Source organism: Pistacia vera, unplaced genomic scaffold (assembly GCF_008641045.1).
Source record: "Pistacia vera cultivar Batoury unplaced genomic scaffold, PisVer_v2 Contig174, whole genome shotgun sequence".
In the NCBI taxonomy this organism is placed as follows: Eukaryota; Viridiplantae; Streptophyta; class Magnoliopsida; order Sapindales; family Anacardiaceae; genus Pistacia; species Pistacia vera.
This window is the reverse complement of record NW_022195833.1, coordinates 425,835-446,368: the sequence shown is the minus strand read 5'-3', so window position 1 is coordinate 446,368 and position 20,534 is coordinate 425,835. Positions and strand designations below refer to the sequence as shown.

General features: G+C 34.6%; 2 protein-coding genes across 4 annotated transcripts; one reads left to right on the top strand and one right to left on the bottom strand.

Moving 5' to 3' along the window:
- Positions 1-10,032: 10,032 nt before the first annotated feature.
- On the top strand, positions 10,033-14,663 carry LOC116126069. Of its 2 annotated transcripts, none has more exons than XR_004127428.1 (5): positions 10,033-10,156; positions 10,611-10,845; positions 11,848-11,943; positions 13,457-13,641; positions 14,229-14,304. XR_004127428.1 is itself a non-coding variant. In XM_031411779.1 (5 exons), the coding sequence occupies exons 1-5, from the start codon at positions 11,792-11,794 to the stop codon at positions 14,461-14,463; spliced, it is 429 nt and encodes a 142-aa protein (XP_031267639.1). In that variant the 5' UTR covers positions 10,964-11,791; the 3' UTR covers positions 14,464-14,663. The 2 variants fall into 2 exon arrangements, 1 of the variants encoding a protein (XP_031267639.1); XM_031411779.1 differs by lacking the exons at positions 10,033-10,156; positions 10,611-10,845 and adding an exon at positions 14,386-14,663 and having other exon boundaries at positions 10,964-11,943; positions 13,457-13,510; positions 13,576-13,641; positions 14,229-14,307.
- A 273-nt stretch (positions 14,664-14,936) lies between these two features.
- LOC116126060 (SAC3 family protein C) lies at positions 14,937-19,463 on the bottom strand. 2 transcript variants are annotated; one of them, XM_031411765.1, is made up of 10 exons: positions 19,384-19,463; positions 18,992-19,263; positions 18,806-18,906; positions 18,255-18,476; positions 17,179-17,400; positions 16,989-17,092; positions 16,752-16,845; positions 16,449-16,541; positions 16,207-16,361; positions 14,937-15,381 (listed from the first exon to the last, which is right to left on the bottom strand). In XM_031411765.1, exons 2-10 carry the CDS (start codon positions 19,224-19,226, stop codon positions 15,357-15,359), a joined length of 1,251 nt encoding a protein of 416 aa, XP_031267625.1. In that variant the 5' UTR covers positions 19,227-19,263; positions 19,384-19,463; the 3' UTR covers positions 14,937-15,356. The 2 variants fall into 2 exon arrangements, with proteins under 2 accessions (XP_031267625.1, XP_031267626.1); XM_031411766.1 differs by having other exon boundaries at positions 14,940-15,381; positions 16,989-17,074.
- Positions 19,464-20,534: the final 1,071 nt, after the last annotated feature.

Sequence of the window (20,534 nt, the reverse complement as noted above, 5' to 3'; positions counted from 1 at the left end):
TTGGTCCCATTAATTTTGACTTGAAGCTCTTACACATGCACGCTTGGTAAAGGTTGTAAGGTATAACAACAGCGAACATTTTTTGTTTGTAAGAGGCGATGTGGTCGTTAGGGTCAGTCACGCCATCGTAGAGTTTCATGTTAGGGAATGAGAACTTCTTGGGCATCTCTACCAGGGCTGTTGAGTCAACAAAGGGTGAGCAAGCATAGCTCTGAGGCAAACTTTTCTTAATAGGGGTTGGCATTCTAAGAATATGTTGTATAATTGCTTCCACCTCAATTAGTATTTTGGCTAGTGTTTGCTTTGGGGATGTCTTGATGGAGGAGAATAGGTGAAAACTTGTAGTTGTTTGTAGTGTGGGAATAGCATTCGGCGCTACATGTAGGGCCAAGCTGAGTGAAGCAGATTGGTGAAAGGGTTTGACTGCAATTTGAACAAGGGGTGTGTTTATGGGAGGATGAATGGTGAGGTTTTTTAGTATGGTTGGAGCAGGGTCAATTGGAGGAGTGATTTTGGGCTGAATGAGGTTGGAAAGGTTGAGTCGACTTGGCTCTAGTCAGCTTGGCTAGGTTTGTGATAAGGTTTGCTAGAGTTGAACCGCTTTTGATGGCTGACCATAGAAGCTGGGATTGGTTTGCTGATGTTTTGTGGTCAAGTGTTACAAGTGATTGCATTAGATTAACTGCGACACAAAACTTAATGTCGTGGTGTTGACCTGGCATGAAGTCAAGTGAGTAGAACTGGTTGATTTGTTCATGGAAAATCTGGTTTTCTGCTTGGATAACAACTTTTTCATCTTCCAACACCTTGTATCTACCGGTATTTTCTTGCACTAATGCAGTAAGAGCAGCAATTTGAGTCGCGATATTGGGTGAAGTGGTTTCAGTGTTTCCAGTCATGATGAGAGTTGTCTGTGTGGAGCAGGTCGTTACTAGCCAAATGATTATCAGAACCCCACAGTGGGCGCCAAACTATAGATGATTAAATCTACAATTGAGTCGAACGAAGATGATCTTTTGAGGATGAGGTCACTGACAATCTTGTAGATTTATAAGGACACAGAAGAGTGAGCATAAAGGCTTAGGGGAAACCAGTGTGGTGTCGGCCATAGGCACTCTAACACTTAAGTCAACACGGTTGAAGGGAATTTAGTAAAGCTAAGAGGGGGAAAGGGTTTACCATGAGAATTTGGCTAAGGTGCGATTTATTGATGTTGAGTGGCTGGGGCATGATTGTATGACGATTATGGGAGTAGATTTAGTCAGAACTAAACTCTACGACGGGGAAAAACTGTGGTTTTTGGGAGCAAGAACTTAGTGAACTAGTGAAAGGCGTCGTGATTGAATGAATAATGAAAGACTTGACCTTTGTTTATATCGTAAGCCAAGGAAGCTTGAGTCCTTATAGAACTGGGCGTTGTTATGATACGAGTTTGAGTAAACAGAAAACTCATAATACTAATCCATGAAGGATTAGGTGCACTAGTTCATGTAAGATTAGGAGTCTTGGATGAACTAGGAAGTGTATGGGACTTTGAGTCCTATACTAGAACGAATACAAGCTGATGGGCTAGACCCTAGTTTAGCTTATCTTGTACAAAGAACCAACTCATGGAGAGGCCCAAAGTGTAGGTTGGCTCAATTCGTAAGGTGGCCTTAATCGTAGAGTGTCCAACTAGTAGAGTAGCCCAACTCGTGGAGAGGGTTGAGTCATGGTGTGGACCAGCTCATAGAGCAACCCTTCTTACAGAATGGCTATCTCGTTGGATGGTCTTTCCACAAGATGAATTAAGCGTGGACCCAACGGAGTTGGGCTATGGCATTGGGCCATATGAAGTGAGTATTTTGTTATTAGGCCTAACAAGACCCAATACGATTTTTGGCTCATACAATGCTCTAAATTGGTTATCTAATTTGAGTTTTGATTTTTTTTTTTTTTTCAAATTATAGATTGTTTCTTTTATGATTTTGAAATTTGTTATCAATTGTTATAAACAATTATACAGAAAGAGTATGATTTTCGCACGAGCTCCTTAATTATGAGCCTCATTTCTGACACCTCACGAACAAGCTTAATAACTAAAATGTAATGTAATTTGAGCTCAAAATTTCAAGAAACCAATCTCCCAAAACCAACAAACAAAAACCCAATTTGAATCACTCAACATCCGTACAAACAACAACCAAAAGAGAGTATTGGCTTGAGAACAATCTATTAAAACAAGGGTAAAATAATAATAAAATTGATTGATAATATAAATAATAATAAGTATTAATTATTTACTTATCTCAAAAACTTTCATCTTGTGTCAAAAAACCATAAACTAAAAGATTGTAAATTAACATAATACAAGTAAAAACTTAATTAAAAAAAAAAAGTTATAAAATTATTAGACAAAGTTAGCTCGAAGGGGTGTTAGTGATAAGTTCTTAAAAAAGTAAGGGCTATTATTCGTTAAATCTGATTTGCGAAAGCTAGCATATATCCATTGATTAATAAAACCCTAGGTGTGATTACTGATAATCTCTATAAAGACTTGGTTACACATTGGCATCAAAATTGAGTTAATTGGAAATCAAATTTTAATTGGACAATGGGTTTAAAGTTTAAACCAATCACCTTTCGAAATTAAAAAGTTGGTCCCTTGGTTGTGCAAAATTGTCCACCGCCTTCCCTACCATCTATTTTTGTCGTACATTAACTGTTAACCAACTCTGACTTATGTAATGACCAAATGTCCCTAAAAATGAGTTTCTACAAAATTAAGAAAATATACTATTTTTTTTTTAAATTAACTTAACATAAAAAAATTCAAATTACCGAAAACATATTTTTTAAAACAATTAAAAAAACCCCAAAAAACATATAAGTTTAAAGAAATTTGTTAGACTTGGTAGATTTCTTATTATTTTCCTAAAAAGTTTTTATTTTTTATTATTTTAAGTTCTTTTATGAATTCAACATAACTTTTAAGATTTTGTGTATATTTTAGAAAAAGTTTTAAATTGTCCAGGCCTTTATTTTCAATTTATAAGAATGTAATATTGTTATTTAGCCATCAAAATGTTAAATTTAATGATAAAACTAACCACAAGGGAAGTGATTTAATTATTTTATTATTTTTTTTATTTATTTTTTTTTTAGGATGTGTTTGGTTAAGTGAATCTTGTATTAAATGAAAAGATATATTACCTTGAAGATTACTTGGAATGTTTAGAAAAATGTGCTTAGTGGTTAGAATAAATTAGTGGGTATGTTATATTAATTGTTTGGTTGAAAGGAATAAATTGATGAGGATAATATAAATACTAAACATTAATATAGTATTATTATTATTTATTATTATATTTTGAATAATTTCTTTAAGCTCATACATTTAAAATTTAGCTAAAACACCCTAGCAACAAAAAAAGTTTAAACCTTAACAAAAAAACCTCCACCCATCAGTAATAACTGTTTTATATTACTATATTCACAAATACATATAATAAAGTAAAGGTACATTAATAAAAATAGTTGGGCCAAAAAATTTTCTTTCATTAATATACATAGTCTTTACAAATTAAGTTATTATTTACAAAGTTCCAAAACGTAGTGGACGGTGTAACTATCTCCCTCGCCGCTGACGTCCATCCGACTGGTACTCACCTGGAACCTGCAAAAACATAGAAACAACGGGGTGAGCAAACTAATGCTCAGTAAGTAAATCTTCTACTTGTCTATCCCGTAACATTTTCTTTTAATTCTTTCCTTATACTATTCTTTTCTCATTTCTTTTTTTCTGTTTCTGTTTCTCGTATCTTTACTTACACCCTCTAGTGTATGTCACGGCTCATCTTACCGGAGGCACGGCCGGGAACTCAACCCGCTTTTCGTGACTTTACTATTTTCTTCTGTTCTTTCTATTTCTATTCTTCTCATTCTTATTCATTAGAATGTCACGGTCTCATCTGACCGGAGGCACGGCTGGGCGTACCACTTACGTGACTTCTGCTCATTTATCTACCGATCGGATTTAGTATGCATGGATTCGGAAACTTTGGCCATGTGAGTGTACATACTTTCTCTCTATCTCTCAAATGTCACGACCCCTTCTTACCGGAGGCACGACTGGAATCTATGTTCCACTCTGCGTGATAGTCATGGCCTCATCTGACCGGAGGACAGATGGGGATCACAAAGCACCCACTCTATGACTTTACTCATCACAAGTTCCCCATCGCACAACTTACTCTATTCTCTTCTTAACTCTGTGCACAAGATCTCTACTCTTTCTCTAGCTACTCATCATAATGTAGCTTAACTCTTAGAGTATTCTATCTCTTTCTAACTTTTTCTCCGTTCTTCTATATGCATAATTAATGCATATGGATGGTTCATGCCTATTAATGCACTTAGGAAATGCCAATATGCAATGTTGCATTAATGAAGGTTCATAACTCATTCTCATGCTTCTCTTAGGCATTTCATCAAACAACTCATGTGCATATAAAACTCTTTTTAACTACACTCTATTTCTCTTTTTAACCATCCAAAATTGGAGTAACACTCCCAAAAAATGCTCATTCTCATCTAACTTCATCTCAACTCATCACATATCCACACTTCTATAAAGGGAAAGTATCCAACAAACTCAACATGAATACTTATCTCAATCTAATTCTCAACAAGTAGACATATATCTCTACTCTTCCAAATACATATATAAACATGCATACATCATTCTACTAAATCTCTACTCAAAAGAATTATCAAATCTAACTGGGTGGGATTTACTACCTTGTGATAAAGAACTCTCACTAGTATTCTTTTTCCTTTGTTTGTTGACTTTTCTCTACCCTTTAAACAATAAAACCATACAACTTTAATATACAAAAATACACAAACCTTACATCCAAAGCAAGAATCGTTACTTAGGATGACTTAGCTTGATTTTCTACTCCAATCACTCCAAAAAGCCTTTCAAAATCCTTGAACTAATGAAAAAGGAATTGAGAGGAAGTAGGAAAGGAGAATGGCGGTGGAGAAGAAGATGAATGAATGGGTTTCTAAAGTTAAACCCTTATTATCTCATATTTTCTTCATCCTTTCCCATTTTACCCTTATTCTTTCTTAAGAATTCCACTTTTGCCCTTTTAATTCCTTACAATTGCACCCTCAATTAAACTATTCTCCATGCAATTACCTTGCATTTCACTCCCCACTTTTCCTGCTAATTAGGAGTAGAATGGTCATTGTGCTCCAAAGGAAGAATTCTAGAAACTTCATTAAACTTTTTGTTAGGCTCGTCGCCGCGGCGAAGACTATTTCTTCGCCCTGGCGAAACTTCACAGAACTTACACTGTGGTTGCAGGGCCTCATCGCCGTGGAGACGATTCTTCTTCGCCCCGGCGAAGACAGTGACCCCAAAATTCCACCAAGTCTCTACAATTTCAAGGCAACCAAACCATATTAACAATATTCGAAGTCAAACAAGAGGAAAGTAAGAGACATTAGCTACGTACCTCAAGTGGGGCGTTACACCATCCTAAGCCACTGCCGATGGCTTGCTACCACTATCGGCGGCGGTGATAGTGGAGATCTGGCTGTGAAATGACGGTCATTTCGTAGCCATATCTGTGACCGTCTCACGTCCATGTCTTTGGTTGTGAAACGGCTAAATCTGACTATTTTCGGTCGGTTGTGCTCTATTCTGTTCTCACTAGCGGTTTGATCTGGCCACCACCCTTGGGTAATTTTTTTAAATTTTAACGATATTTATGTCCTAAATACTTTGTATATAAGGATAAAATCGTTTATTAGTATTTTTGTAAATTGTTTTTAGAACAAGGATATTATTGTTTTAAAATTTTATTAATAAAGAGTAAAATTGTAACAAAAATAAGAGTATCAAATAATCTTAAAATACTTAAAAAAAATAGAAATAATCAAATTACTGAAATCTTATATTACCGAAATTTTATATTCCTTACAACCAAACACTATAAGAATTAATATAAAATGACATTATTTCCCCAACAAAACACACCCTTGAGCGAAACTTTGAAGATGACGAAATCTAATAAATAAAGCCATAATTCTCCCGCCTAATTAGTTAGGTGTTATCATCTACTTCATGTCTCTCTTTGTGAAAATCGGCTCTCCATCTTCTCCGCCTCTCTTTCATTTTCCTCATTCCGTAACTAAACTTTCTATTCTTTTTACTTCTCTGCATTCCCATTATTTCTCGCTTATCTTTCACATTTTTATCCTTTCTTTCTTTGTTTATTTTTTATATAAGGGTTTCGGTGAATTTCCAAACGGCAGCATTTCAAGGGTTTCTTTCAAGCAGAAGAAAAACTTTTTTCTAAATCCTAACAATTCTCGAACCCTGTGCCCCATTAACGCCGATAACAATGTTAGTATCACATCTCTTTCTTCAGATCTTTTTTATTTTTATTAGCCATTGTCGAGGGCTTTGCGACCACCGTTGACTTATGTAATGACCAAATTGTCCCTAAAAATGAGTTTCTACAAAATTAAGAAAATATATCTATTTTTTTTTTAAATTAACTTAACATAAAAAAATTCAATAAAATTACCGAAAACATATTTTTTTTTAAAACAATTAAAAAAACCCCAAAAAACATATAAGTTTAAAGAAATTTGTTAGACTTGGTAGATTTCTTATTATTTTCCTAAAAATGTTTTTATTTTTTATTCTTTTAAGTTCTTTTATGAATTCAACATAACTTTTAAGATTTTTTGGTATATTTAAGAAAAGTTTTAAATTGTCCAGGCCTTTATTTTCAATTTATAAGAATGTAATATTGTTATTTAGCCATCAAAATGTTAAATTTAATGATAAAACTAACCACAAGGGAAGTGATTTTTAAATTTATTTTTTTATTTATTTTTTTTTTTAGGATGTGTTTGGTTAAGTGAATCTTGTATTAAATGAAAAGATATATTACCTTGAAGATTACTTGGAATGTTTAGAAAAATGTGCTTAGTTGGTTAGAATAAATTAGTGGGTATGTTATATTAATTGTTTGGTTGAAAGGAATAAATTGATGAGTATATTATATAAATTACTAAACATTAATATAGTATTATTATTATTATTATTATTATTTTTGAATAATTTCTTTTAAGCTCATACATTTAAAATTTAGCTAAAACACCCTAGCAACAAAAAAAGTTTAAACCTTAACAAAAACACCTCCACCCATCAGTAATAACTGTTTTATATTACTATATTCACAAAATACATATAATAAAGTAAAGGTACATTAATAAAAATAGTTGGGCCAAAAAATTTTCTTTCATTAATATACATAGTCTTTACATACATTTAGTATCATTTACAAAAGTTCTCAAAAACGTAGTGGACGGTGTAACTACTCTCCCTCGCCCGCTGACGTCCATCCGACTGCGTACTCACCTGGAACCTGCAAAAACATAGAAACAACGGGGTGAGCACAACTAATGCTCAGTAAGTAAATCTTCTACTTGTCTATCCCCGTAACATTTTCTTTTAATTCTTTCCTTATACTATTCTTTTCTCATTTCTTTTTTCTTTCTGTTTCTGTTTCTCGTATTCTTTACTATACACCCTCTAGTGTATGTCACGGCCTCATCTTACCGGAGGCACGGCCGGGAACTCAACCCGCTTTTCGTGACTTTACTATTTTCTCTTTCTGTTCTTTCTATTTCTATTCTTTCTCATTCTTATTCATTAGAATGTCACGGTCTCATCTGACCGGAGGCACGGCTGGGCGCTACCACTCTACGTGACTTCTGCTCATTTATCTACCGATCGGATTTAGTCATGCATGGATTCGGAACCTTTGGCCATGTGAGTGTACATACTTTCTCTCTATCTCTCAAATGTCACGACCCCTTCTTACCGGAGGCACGACTGGAATCTCATGTTCCACTCTGCGTGATAGTCATGGCCTCATCTGACCGGAGGCACGACTGGGGATCACAAAGCACCCACTCTCATGACTTTACTCATCACTCACAAGTTCCCCATCGCACAACTTACTCTATTCTCTTCTTTAACTCTTGTGCACAAGATCTCTACTCTTTCTCTAGCTACTCATCATAATGTAGCTTAACTCTTAGAGTAATTCTCTACTCTTTCTTAACTTTTTCTCAAGTTCTCTCTATATGCATAATTAATGCATATGGATGGTTCATGCCTATTAATGCACTTAGGAAATGCCAATATGCAATGTTGCATTAATGAAGGTTCATAACTCATTCTCATGCTTCTCTTAGGCATTTCATCCAAACAACTCATGTGCTATAAAACTCTTTTCTAACTACAACTCTATTTCTCTTTTTAACCATCCAAAATTGGAAGTAAAACTCCCAAAATATATGCTCATTCTCATCTAACTTCATCTCAACTCATCACATATCCCACTCTTTATAAAGGGAAAGTATCCAACAAACTCAACATGAATACTTATCTCAATCTAATTCTCAACAAGTAGACATATATCTCTACCAATTTCTCAAATACATATAAAAACATGCATACTCATTTCTACTAAATCTCTACTCAAAAGAATTATCAACTCAACTTGGGTTGGGATTTACTTACCTTGTGATAAAACTCTCACTAGTATTTCTTTTCCTTTGTTTGCTTGACTTTTCTCTCCCTTTAAACAATAAAACCACAACTTTAATATACAAAAATACACAAAACCTTACATCCAAAGCAAGAATCGTTACCTTAGGATGACTTAGCTTGATTTTCTACTCCAATCACTCCAAAAAGCCCTTTCAAAATCCTTGAACTAATGAAAAAGGAATTGAGAGAAGTAGAAGGAGAATGGCGGTGGAGAAGAAGATGATAATGGGTTTCTAAAGTTAAACCCTTATTTCTCATATTTCTTCATCCTTTCCCATTTTACCCTTATTCTTTCTTAAGAATTCCACTTTTGCCCTTTTAATTCCTTACAATTGCACCCTCAATTAAACTATTCCCATGCAATTACCTTGCATTTCACTCCCCACTTTTCCTGCTAATTAGGAGTAGAATGGTCATGTGCTCCAAGGAAGAATTCTAGAAACTTCATTAAACTTTTGTTAGGCTCGTCGCCGCGGCGAAGACTATTTCTTCGCCCTGGCGAAACTTCACAGAACTTACACTGTGGTTGCGGCCTCATCGCCGTGGAGACGATTCTTCTTCGCCCCCGAAGACATGACCCCAAAATTCCACCAAGTCTCTACAATTTCAAGGCAACCAAACCATAAACAATATTCGAAGTCAAACAAGGAAAGTAAGAGACATTAGCTACGTACCTCAAGTGGGGCGTTACACCACTAAGCCACTGCCGATGGCTTGCTACCACTATCGGCGGGGTGATAGTGGAGATCTGGCTGTGAAATACGGTCATTTCGTAGCCATATCTGTGACCGTCTCACGTCCATGTCTTTGTTTGTGAACGGTAAATCTGACAGTTTTCGGTCGGTTGTCTCTATTCTGTCTCACTAGCGGTTTGGATCTGGCCACCACCCTGGGTAATTTTTTTAAATTTTAACGATATTTATTCCTAAATACTTTGTATATAAGGATAAAATGTTTATTAGTATTTTTGTAAATTGTTTTTAGAACAAGGATATTTTGTTTTAAATTTTATTAATAAGAGTAAAATTGTAACAAAAATAAAGTATCAATAATCTTAAAATACTTAAAAAAAATATAAATAATCAAATACTAAATCTATATACCAAATTTATATTCTTACAACCAACACTATAAGAATTAATATAAGACATTATTTCCCGAACCCCACAAAACACACCCTTGAGCAAACTTTGAAGATGACGAAATCTAATAAATAAAGCCATAATTCTGCCGCCCCCCTAATAGTTAGGTGTTATCTCTACTTCATGTCTCTCTTTTGAAATCGGCTCTCCATCTTCTCCGCCTCTCTTTCATTTTCCTCATTCCGTAACTACTTTCTATTCTTTTACTTCTCTGCATTCCCATTATTCTCGCTATCTTTCACATTTTTATCCTTTCTTCTTTGTTTATTTTTATATAAGGGTTTCGGTGAATTTCCAAACGGCAGCATTTCAAGGGTTTCTTTCAGAGAAGAAACTTTTTCTAAATCCTAACAATTCTCGAACCCTGTGCCCCATTAACGCCGATAACAATGTTAGTATCACATCTCTTTCTTCAGATCTTTTTTATTTTTATTTTATATTTTTTTTTATAGATTAATGTGCAGGACTATAGTTGAAACTATTGATTTTGCTCAATTTGGTTCATTAATTTTTTTTTTTTTTTAAGTTTAATATTCGTTAGTAGCATCATACTTAAAAATGATCGAACCCAAAAGGAGTGGTGTTATTATGATTTATTGTTGATTTTACCCAAAGAATATTCAATCAAACATGGCGATAGTTAAAGGGATTCACTTGCTTAGCTATTAATGAATCCACACACACACACACACACACACACACACACACACACACACACACAAAGAGAGATGGAAAAGAAGGCCTTCAACAATTACTTGATGTGGTTTAGAAATTCATGATTTTTATGATAGAAATGGAATTCAAATAGTTCGATTAAATTTGCTCATTTTCTCATGTATCCTTAGCCTGCTGGTTTGTCTGATGCTAACACGGCTTAGCAGATCATGAAGGTACTTTATTTACTTGAACAAGGTTTTTATATGTTATATGTCTCTTACTTGTCGTTTTTACATCTCATCTGTGTATTTGTGGCTGCTGCCATTTCCTCTGCAAACTTCAGTTCCCTTAATTTAACTTGACTAGTTTTGAAGGTTCAACGGAAAAACGGAAGGGTCAGGGAGAATCATTCTCATCTAATGAGTACTTGCTAGTTGCCTTACACTTTTTTGCTCATGCTTTAGGCTTCTGTTGTTTTTTTTTTTTTTTTTTTTTTTTTTTTTTTTTTTTTTTTTTTTTTTTTTTTTTTTTTTTTGTGAGATGATGATAGTTTAGTTTGTAACTTGGGCTTGAATTGCGCCCTTTGATGATGTCACTGAAGATGAAGTATTTTTTATTTGACTAAATATTGCTGAGAATACTTGAAGAAATTTGGTGTTTCAAAGCATGATATGAGTCTTGCTGGACAGAAATTAACAGATGTTTATGGTGGCTGGTTTGCTGTTGTTTTGTTTTGGTTTTTGGCTTTTCTATTTTTTTTATTTTTTGTTTATTCTGTAATAGTGTATGTTGTTTCTACCAAAAAAGTTTTTTATGCTGTACCAAGCTGCAAACAAGCTTGTGCTATGATACGGCCTGGTAGAACTTATAACAGAAGAAAAGTAAAACAGAAATGTTGTTTTGCAACCATGTACAATGTTTGGGGTGCTTTAAAGCTGAACTAGTTATTTTGTGGTTGAAACTTTGTGATGAGACAAAAAGGAATCACTTGAAACATGCATAAATGCTTCTCACTTTGGTGCTGTTGATGCTGTAGATTGTTTGATTTCGACTTCTAATAATTTTAATTAAAAATCTTAGTTGCTATACAAAGTGCAACTGTTATTTGGCTATATACTCGCACTGACATAGTTTGCTAATGTAAGGAAGCATTATGCCAGATATAATTTAAGTCTCTGAGCTCATATCCCTTGACCTTGTTGGTCTGCCACTTAAAAGAATTTTTTAATGAGTATAAATAGATGTTCAAAATTTATCTTAATTGATTATTTCTTCATATATTTATGTTTATTGAGTGTTCCACTGATCGTTTTAATAGGAAAAGAGTGCTAAGGTGGGGTGGGGATGATAGAATGTATATCTAATTTCTATGTTTTTTCTGAGCATATGTGCTCACAATTTTGTGTTGTTTGTTAAACTTTTCAGGGTATTGAAGAAATTAAGGAGATATGGAATTTCTGGAATATTATCGTATGGACTATTGAACACAGCCTACTACCTCACAACGTTTCTCTTGGTGTGGTAGGTGAAATAGTACCTGTAATGTTCATGAATGTGTTACTGATTTTTTTTTTTTGTTATGTGTGAAACATAAGAACTTAGGCTGTGTTTGGACATTATTCAAACTCTATCCTATCCTACTATCTTACCAAAAAAATGAAAAATACATTTGTTTTAATATTCTCAAAATCCAACCTTATTCTATTCAGCCCAAAACTTTAACAATTATTTTTTTCAATAAAAGTTTTAAAATTAACAAAAACACCCCCACCTATTTCAATAAAAGTTTTAAAATTAACAAAAACACTCCCACCCACCCATTAAATGTCGGTAATGACACATTACCGACTGGATCAGGCCGGTCATGCGTCGATCTGGCCTTTTCTGGCCAGATCAACTGTCAAAGATCTGGCCATCAACGAAGGCCATATCTTGGTCGTTGTTAATGGCCAAATGACGACCAAGATATGGCCGTCGTCAACGGCTAGATCTTTGGTTGTTGATTTGGTCATTTCCAGCCAGATCCATGGTGGATATGGCCGGAAAAGGCCAGATCCATGGTGGATATGGCCGGAAAAGGCCAGCACAACTGACCAAATCCAGTAGGTCGTGCGCCATTTCAGCCACCATCCGGCTGTGGTAGCGGCTGTCGGCATTTAATGAGTGGGTGGGGGTGTTTTTTTTAATTTATAAACTTTTATTGTATGGTTGTTTAGCTAAATTAACAAATGTAAGAGGTTAAAAAATAATCTAAATATTTTCAGAAAATGTTTTCCAAAAATTTACCAAACATATTTTCAAATTCTCGTAAAAACAACCCAACTCAACTTTTTCAAAAATACTATTCTAAATACTCAAACAAACATAGCCTTAAAATTTGAAATATGCATAAATGCTTCTCACTGACCTAGCTTATGTAGGTTAAGATATTTACAACTTTAACATACTTTAGTAATAATTGAAAGAGCTCTTCTGGTTAACATACCATACATGTGCACACACTACGCACCTAATCAAATGAATTTCCATGGTGTGATTAGTCTCATCTACCAAGTCCATGTTTTGAGTTAGGCATGCACACAATAAAGCTAATCTGCATCAGCATATGCTTGTAACTAGTTTCCACCACCAAGGACCATGTTTGGAATAAGTCATGCCCACACCAAGATCTATCATTGTCTGCATATCCTGTAATTGTTCTACAACCAAGGCCATTGATGTCAAGAATATTACATAATGTTGTGCCATGATCTGCCGCCTAACTCAGGCTCCCAACTCGTGCCACTGCTTGCTGGTGTATTCTAGCCAAAAACAATATTGATCATGCATATGTTGAATGTCAGACGGGTATTACCAAAAAAAAAAAAAGAATGTCAGACGGGAACCTACAAAATCAACCCTAAATCACTAAAAGTTAGATTTTTTTTAGAAATTAGCAACAAAAGTCTATTCCCATTTTTTCATGACACCGTATAGGTTCTCTGAAAAGTTCATATAATCATTGTAATGAGGCACCACTTCACTTGCTTTCCAGGTTTTATGTGGCTCCAGCTCCTGGAAGAATGGGTTATATTGCAGCTGTTGAGAGGTGAAAGCTTTTCTTTGTTATGTTTCTGATAATGAAATTAATGTGAAAATTTTAGTGATTTGCAGATTTCTTAAAGTAATGGCCATGGTGTGGGCTGGAAGCCAGGTTACTAAGCTTGTGAGAGCTGGCGGGTGAGCTACTAATTAAAAAATATCTTTCTGCTATTTAGTTCACTAACATTGTGATGCTCTTATATTTTTGTATGGTAAAAAATATGTTTGTCTAGAATTTAACTTGTCCATCTATAGCCCAGAGCAAGTTCATTTAATTAACTTCTTAGTGTCATTGGTCCACTTCCTTACAAACTTTGGCCTTAATTTTCTTTTTTGTGTTCATATATTATGACTGCATGATTATGGTACTCACTGTCAATCTTGAAGTTAAAATGCTTTCAACTTAGTTGGGAGCAGATATAGAGAAACGCAGTGTGGCAGAAGGGAGAAGGGGAATGATTGTTTCCAAAGATAATGGCAAATTAATCTTTTTAACATTTGGATTTTTTCGTGTTTCCAAAAATTATTAAAGAAACAATTGAATGTCAAATGTTTCATTTATACTTAGGCATGTTATTATGTTAGCTTCGGTTTTGCTTCCTTGTTATTCATCCGTGTTGAGTTAAAATTTGTTTATCGTTCTGTTTTCCATTCGTCATAAAAATGTTCAATGCATCCTGCATCAAATATCCAGTTAATTCTCTAAAGAGGTGCCTTATTTGCAGGGCCCTTGCCCTTGCACCTTTTGTAGACAAAGGATTGTCTTGGTTCACAGTCAAATTTAAATTTGAATCTCAGGGAAAGGCAAGTGACTCTTAAAATGTCAAGATTATCGTATATTCATCATTTGTGAGCTTCTCATTTATTTCTAGCTATCTCCAGGCTTTCATGGCGATTGTTGGATTCTGTTTTGGTCTGGCTCTCATACTATTTTTCTTTGTGACATTGCTTTCGGCATGAAGCAGACTACTATTTCTCTCGATTTTGTCTTTGCTTGGATGGAGAGAGTCTTCTTAACATTTGCATTTCATCCAATTAATAATCTTTGTATTGCAAACATGGTGCTTCCATAATGCAAGTTTCTAATCAAGTTAATTTTGTTATTTCAATATTTTATTACATCCGGAAGGTTTAATGTGATAGATTTGCAATTCATCGACCTACACAAATTTGGATACATAAAAATTATTCTTTCAACTTGAATTTGTTGCAGTTCTATCGTATAATATTATTCTTTTAACTTATATTTGTTGCTATTCTATTGTGTAAATTGGCCAGCAAATCTTTGAAAGAGATAGCCACTAATCTTATAATTTTTTCATGAGAAAGTTCAAAGCTGGAGACAGTACATATCTTCAGCTGAAGTATGAGCCACTGATATCCCGTAGATATCAATTTTTGTAATTTTACCCTTCAGAAAATATGATTTCAACGAAATTCACTTCTTTCCAGTCAAGTTCTGGCTAATGCCTTAAATACATTACTTTCAGACACAGCTGAAATTCCATTAAAAGTAACAACTCTAAAATATACAGCATCATAAGTTCCATATGATGAATTATGCAGTTTCGATAAAAGTTACTTTCACTTAATGGCATCCTGATCTGATTATGACTCAACGTCTATCTTCTATTCTCAGTCTAAACATATTGAAATCATGTTTCAAGCTTTAGTATTATTATGTGGGAAAATCAACATTTTGCAGCCATGATACAACTGAATCAACTGTAATATCTATGATACAAGTGTACAGTCCATTCTAATATACAGAGAAGTTACCCATTAGTCGACGATTGATACATTGGCAGTTAAGGTTAAGCCACCAACTGCTCTTTCCGTGCAGAATTCTGTCTTTAAATGTTGAAACTTGCAATTTGCCTGCATATAAAGTGGTGCATGTCAATGTCAATCAACATCAAAGCATTTTCAAAACAAAGTTATGTAAAGCTGTTGGTGTAAATAAATATAACCAAAACAAAAAGATGTGCCTCATCAGTTGCATAAGCAGGGGCCATTTTGGAGCACGTTAGTCAATCAAAACTTATCTTCTGACATACCAAACCATACAAAGAAGAACAAAGAAATACTTGAAATCACGCCTCATTGCACTTGCGGTAACTCTTTTAGCTCATGGAGCAAAAAGAAAAGGCAATTCCTATAGCTGTGTACAACACATCTGGGAAGTTCTGAAGATCAGCCTCGCTCTTCTAAGGAACTTAGGAACTTTTTTGAACTGCAATTTTTCATTTTCAGAGAGACTTGGCAAACAGACTTCCATTTGCACCACAAGTTTATAGAGCGCTGGAAGGATATTTTTAGAACAAGGTGGATACACTAGGGTTTAGGTGGTACAATAGGTTTAGAAGGTAGCACCAAGCACAATCACACACTTTCAAGTTGATTATTTAAAGCAGAGCAAAGCACAGATGGATTTGTGTATCTATTCAAAATCTTTTCCTAGGTCTCTAATCATCAGAAAGCCGATACAAAATAATTTAATTTGAAGAAACACCAAGATCAGTAGCGGATCCAGAAATTTTTTTAAGGGTAGGCCAAAATAAAAACTAATTACACATTAATATTTTTGTTAGGGCGGGCCAAAATCCAAAAAATATATACATTAGTATTTTAAAAAAAAAAAATTGAGGGTGGGCCATGAGTGGGCTGGATCCACCCCTGACCAAGATGCATGTTAAAGTTTACCTCTCAAGTTGTTCTAATCCCAAAAAGCTGTATCTTTGAAATCCTTCCTTGGGACGATTAAAAGTTGTCTGCTTGGTGGGTAGCAACTTATTTCCTACTTCATCTGTGCATGTCTCAAGACCACAAGCATTGCAAAACAACTCCACATCTGACTCCTGAAACAACCACATGCAACTATCAATATTCAAATTGTATTAGCTCATCAATATTAGCCATTTCATCTACTGGATATCAATCCATACCTCCATCATCAAAAGCTTGGATAAGTGCATCACAGGATACGGATGAAGCTTATAGCCGCAGTTATTTATACAGCACAGAGCAAATGCTCGAACCTATAAGGTCAATCAATCAGTTGGTTTTTAAGGCACCGTGAAAAGTGCCACATAAAGTGTATTGAAGCACCTTATTATATCCAAAATCAACATTTGATTGAAAAACAATTATAACCAATAGGAAAGATATAAATTAAAAATTTTAAGAATGTGTATAAAACTCATATAACTAGAATTCCAGAAACAATGTTCACCAAGAAATTCAATTACTTGATCAATATAAGGTTCAATAATGCAGTACTGTAAATATGATGCCTTGGCAGCAGCACAGAGAAAACGCCTATAATTGCCCATGCGAAAGTACCTTTTACACAATAATACAATTAGAGCAGTCAATATTTCTTTTCTATTACAAATTTAAAAATTCAATGTGATTAAAATATATATCTATAAATTTAGATAAACAGGAACCCCAAAGGCATTGAATATGTCGAAATTTATTGTTACCGTAAAACTCGGCGGGCAAAACACATTTCTCTTGACTTGATTATTGAAGATGGGACACGACGAAACCACAAAGAAAGTGACTCTCCCTGGAGATCAGAAAAAGACTATATTTTATTAAGCTCAAGGTCCAGCAAAAGGCACAATTAAAAATTATGAAAAATGAATCACGACCTATAGAGTATAGACCAACCGTTGCTTGGCCATCAGAATCAAGATGAAGAAGCACGTAAAATGAATAGAATTCAGCTTCATTCCCAAAAGTGGAATTGGAACCCCGATTTACTTCATACAGATTATATAGAGATGTTAGAGCTTTTGTAAATTGCTCCAAGTTTAGGTAATGCACTGAAGAAATACTTGAACTGGTGCAACTACTTCGAAGCTTGTGATGTGATATTACATGGAATTGAACCTGTAAGGTGAAAACATAAGCACTTAATATTAGTTAAAGAGATTGCTTCCAAGCTTATAGATGCCAACATAGACTAATAAGGTATTAAAAATCAAATAGTTCTCATAAGTGCATCTCTGCAAACCTGTCAAGACACATGGGGTAATTTGAAGTTTCCAAATAGATTGAATATATATTCATTGGAGTTCTCATATTTACAAGAGGGTCAGTTTATTTGACTGAAAATATGTTAACTCAAGCTAGAAACATTTATAAGAAAATCACCACAGGACAACAATGAATTTTGATTGTGTTCATAATCAACTATGTTGACTTGATCACAGCTGGAAATCCATAAAGAAAAATTGGATTCTTTAACATATATAAAACTCAGCTCAAAGGGGATTGTTCTAAACTTAATTGTCAGCTGTTAACTAAACCATAAAATATTTTCACTTATATTTGTCTTTATTTCTAAAAGTATGACCTTTTGCTCAACGGGCAGTAACAAATTTAATTGTACGTAGCAACCAATGATTTGGAAATAAAGCAAAAATTCTGCTTATGCTTTTGCTCTATCTCAAATTTTTAGAGTAAGCCTACTCTGATTAATTCTTCAAAGACAGCAGCATATGGTCTCTATAGTACTACCAGATAACAATAGCTTTTATTTGTGTATGTAATGTCCTTGATGTGACAGCACTCACTATACCATTTTCAGAAAGGCACTTATGTTAAAGGGAAAAAAAAAATCTCTCAGCTCTATTACAAGAAAAGTGACTCCAACCCATCATGCAAAAAGCTGAATAACAACTAATATACTCAAGATAATTTTGCAAAACCACATAGAGAGTAAAGATTGAGAGGTTTCTAACCATTTTTTCATACATGTGGACTACTCTGTCATTAACAATATTCTGCATGGTAAGATCTTGCCTTATTGACCTTGTCCTATCGAACACAAAGTCATGAATCACTTCAAAAGGGTGTTCCTTAGAATCCAAGAAGTTCAAAAGATAGTTTAAAGTGTCTTCCAGTACTAGAAGAGGGCGTACTTCCGATGCTTGCACCTGCTTGGCAGACATTGTCCTGCAAAACTAACAACAGGTGAAGGTTTTTGGCATCAGAAATAAATATTTTGTGGCATTATATAATACCATTTGAAATCTTGAAAACTGATAAAAGTACAAAATTTAGCATCCCTTATTCATCATGCATCAAAATCCAAACCTAATTATCACCCATTGAAAAGAATGTTCAACTACAAAAAGAGAAAGAACACAGATACACATACAATACAACCTTTACCAACTTAGCTAACTATGAATTACAAGAAAATCTTGAACACAAGCATCAAACATCCATTTACACTTAGATTGAGCAACTAATAAACATGAATTAAGAAAAATTAGCAAACTTCACATACTTTTTTGACAGCCAGAACTGGAGATGACTTGCTAGGATCTCCATTAAGTCTTTCAAAGAAAGCTAAATCTCTTAGGCGCTGGCGCTGGACCCTTTCGTCCTCTAGACATTGCATCACAAGAATCAATAACAATTGCAAAATAAAAGCGATATAATGTAAAAATAGGAGTCGAAATGTAATACCCACCTGGGCACATAAATGGGCAAGTTCCCACAATTGCTTCTGCTTGTACTTCATCTTCTTGTTTGGTGTTTCTTCCACCATGGATATTAATGGAGTTGTTTTCGTTCTTTGGGGTGTTAATTGAAAAGTTTGAAACTTTGGTACTCTTAGTTTGATTTGAGCGGAACCCAGTTGAGGAATTGAATGATGAAGATGATGGAAAATTCTTACGACGTTGACCCTGATACCGTCTGTCCATGTCTTCACCTTCCCGGCTTGGCTTTGTGCAAAAGAATCTAATCAAGAACCAAAAAATTAACTTGTATAAAGAGGAAAGGATAATGACGTTATTTACCGGAAATATTGGGGGGCCATATAGTTTTTCTAAACCTCGGGAACTAAAAGGTGATACTTACTGGTAACTGGAGAAGCCTTATATTTGCTATTGCTAATGATCTAAAAAGGATTTTACCATAATTTATATATAGTTCATGAGAACCGCGAATGCATGTACGTAAGAAGAAGAAAAATTATAAATGAGAATAGATATTTAAATTATTATATCAGATTGAATTAAGAGATGATTATAACAGCCCAATTAAGTCTCAGATCATTACGATAAAGTATGCCGATTGTGTTTGTAAATATTTGAGTACTTTTTTTTTCTTTCCGTGAAAGGTAAGTAGGTTATTGTAATGGAGGGTAATATGGGAATTTCAGGTATTAAAATTTATTAACCATGGTTAATTAAGTGTAGTTAAGTTTAACTATATATTATAACTTGGCTATACTCAATTACCGGTTAAGATGTAAATGCAAGAAAAATCAGATTAGAGAAGAAAGATGACCTAACACCAAGAAATTTCTCCAGGCTTTCGTCGAGAGATCTGTTAGTGTTGTTGCGATTTCTCACACCAACGAGAAGTACGTAAGCCTTCGAGGGTATTTGCACAAGAGTCTATTAGAGATAGAGAAATATAATGTTGAACCAATGAACAATGATAACAATAATGCAAGTAAATGAATAAAAAGAGTAGACAAAATGAATTTTTAAAGTGGTTCGGATGTAAAGTGTAAATCCTAAATCCACTATTATATTATTGATGTGTTTAGTGTTTGCAAAAGCCACTTACTCTAAACTAAGGCAATTGCTTGTCTGCATTTTCTGCCCTATGTTGTCGATGACGATGTTCGCTGGGCGAGCTAGAACTATTGCTCTCAGTTGCATTTTCCTAGTTTGGGGTTGGCTCAATGATATTTTGATGGCTTGGGGCCAAACTCCCCTACTGTGCATTCTTAATTCCGGCAACATCTTGCTGAAGGGCCTGCACTAAATTGTTGAGCAATCTCAACATGTCTATCACCACATTGTTTGGGTTGGAAGTGCCAACCCCTTGCGGATTTGCTGTTAGAATCGGAGCTGGGACCAATGGTGGGCGATTCGTTGGGGCTGCCTAATTAACCTCTTGGTGGCCTACCCCAGCATTCTCATTGAGATTGTTTCCGGTGTTCGTTGTGGAATTTTGGTACACACCATGGTTGTGAAACGTCGGTTACATTTGGAAAA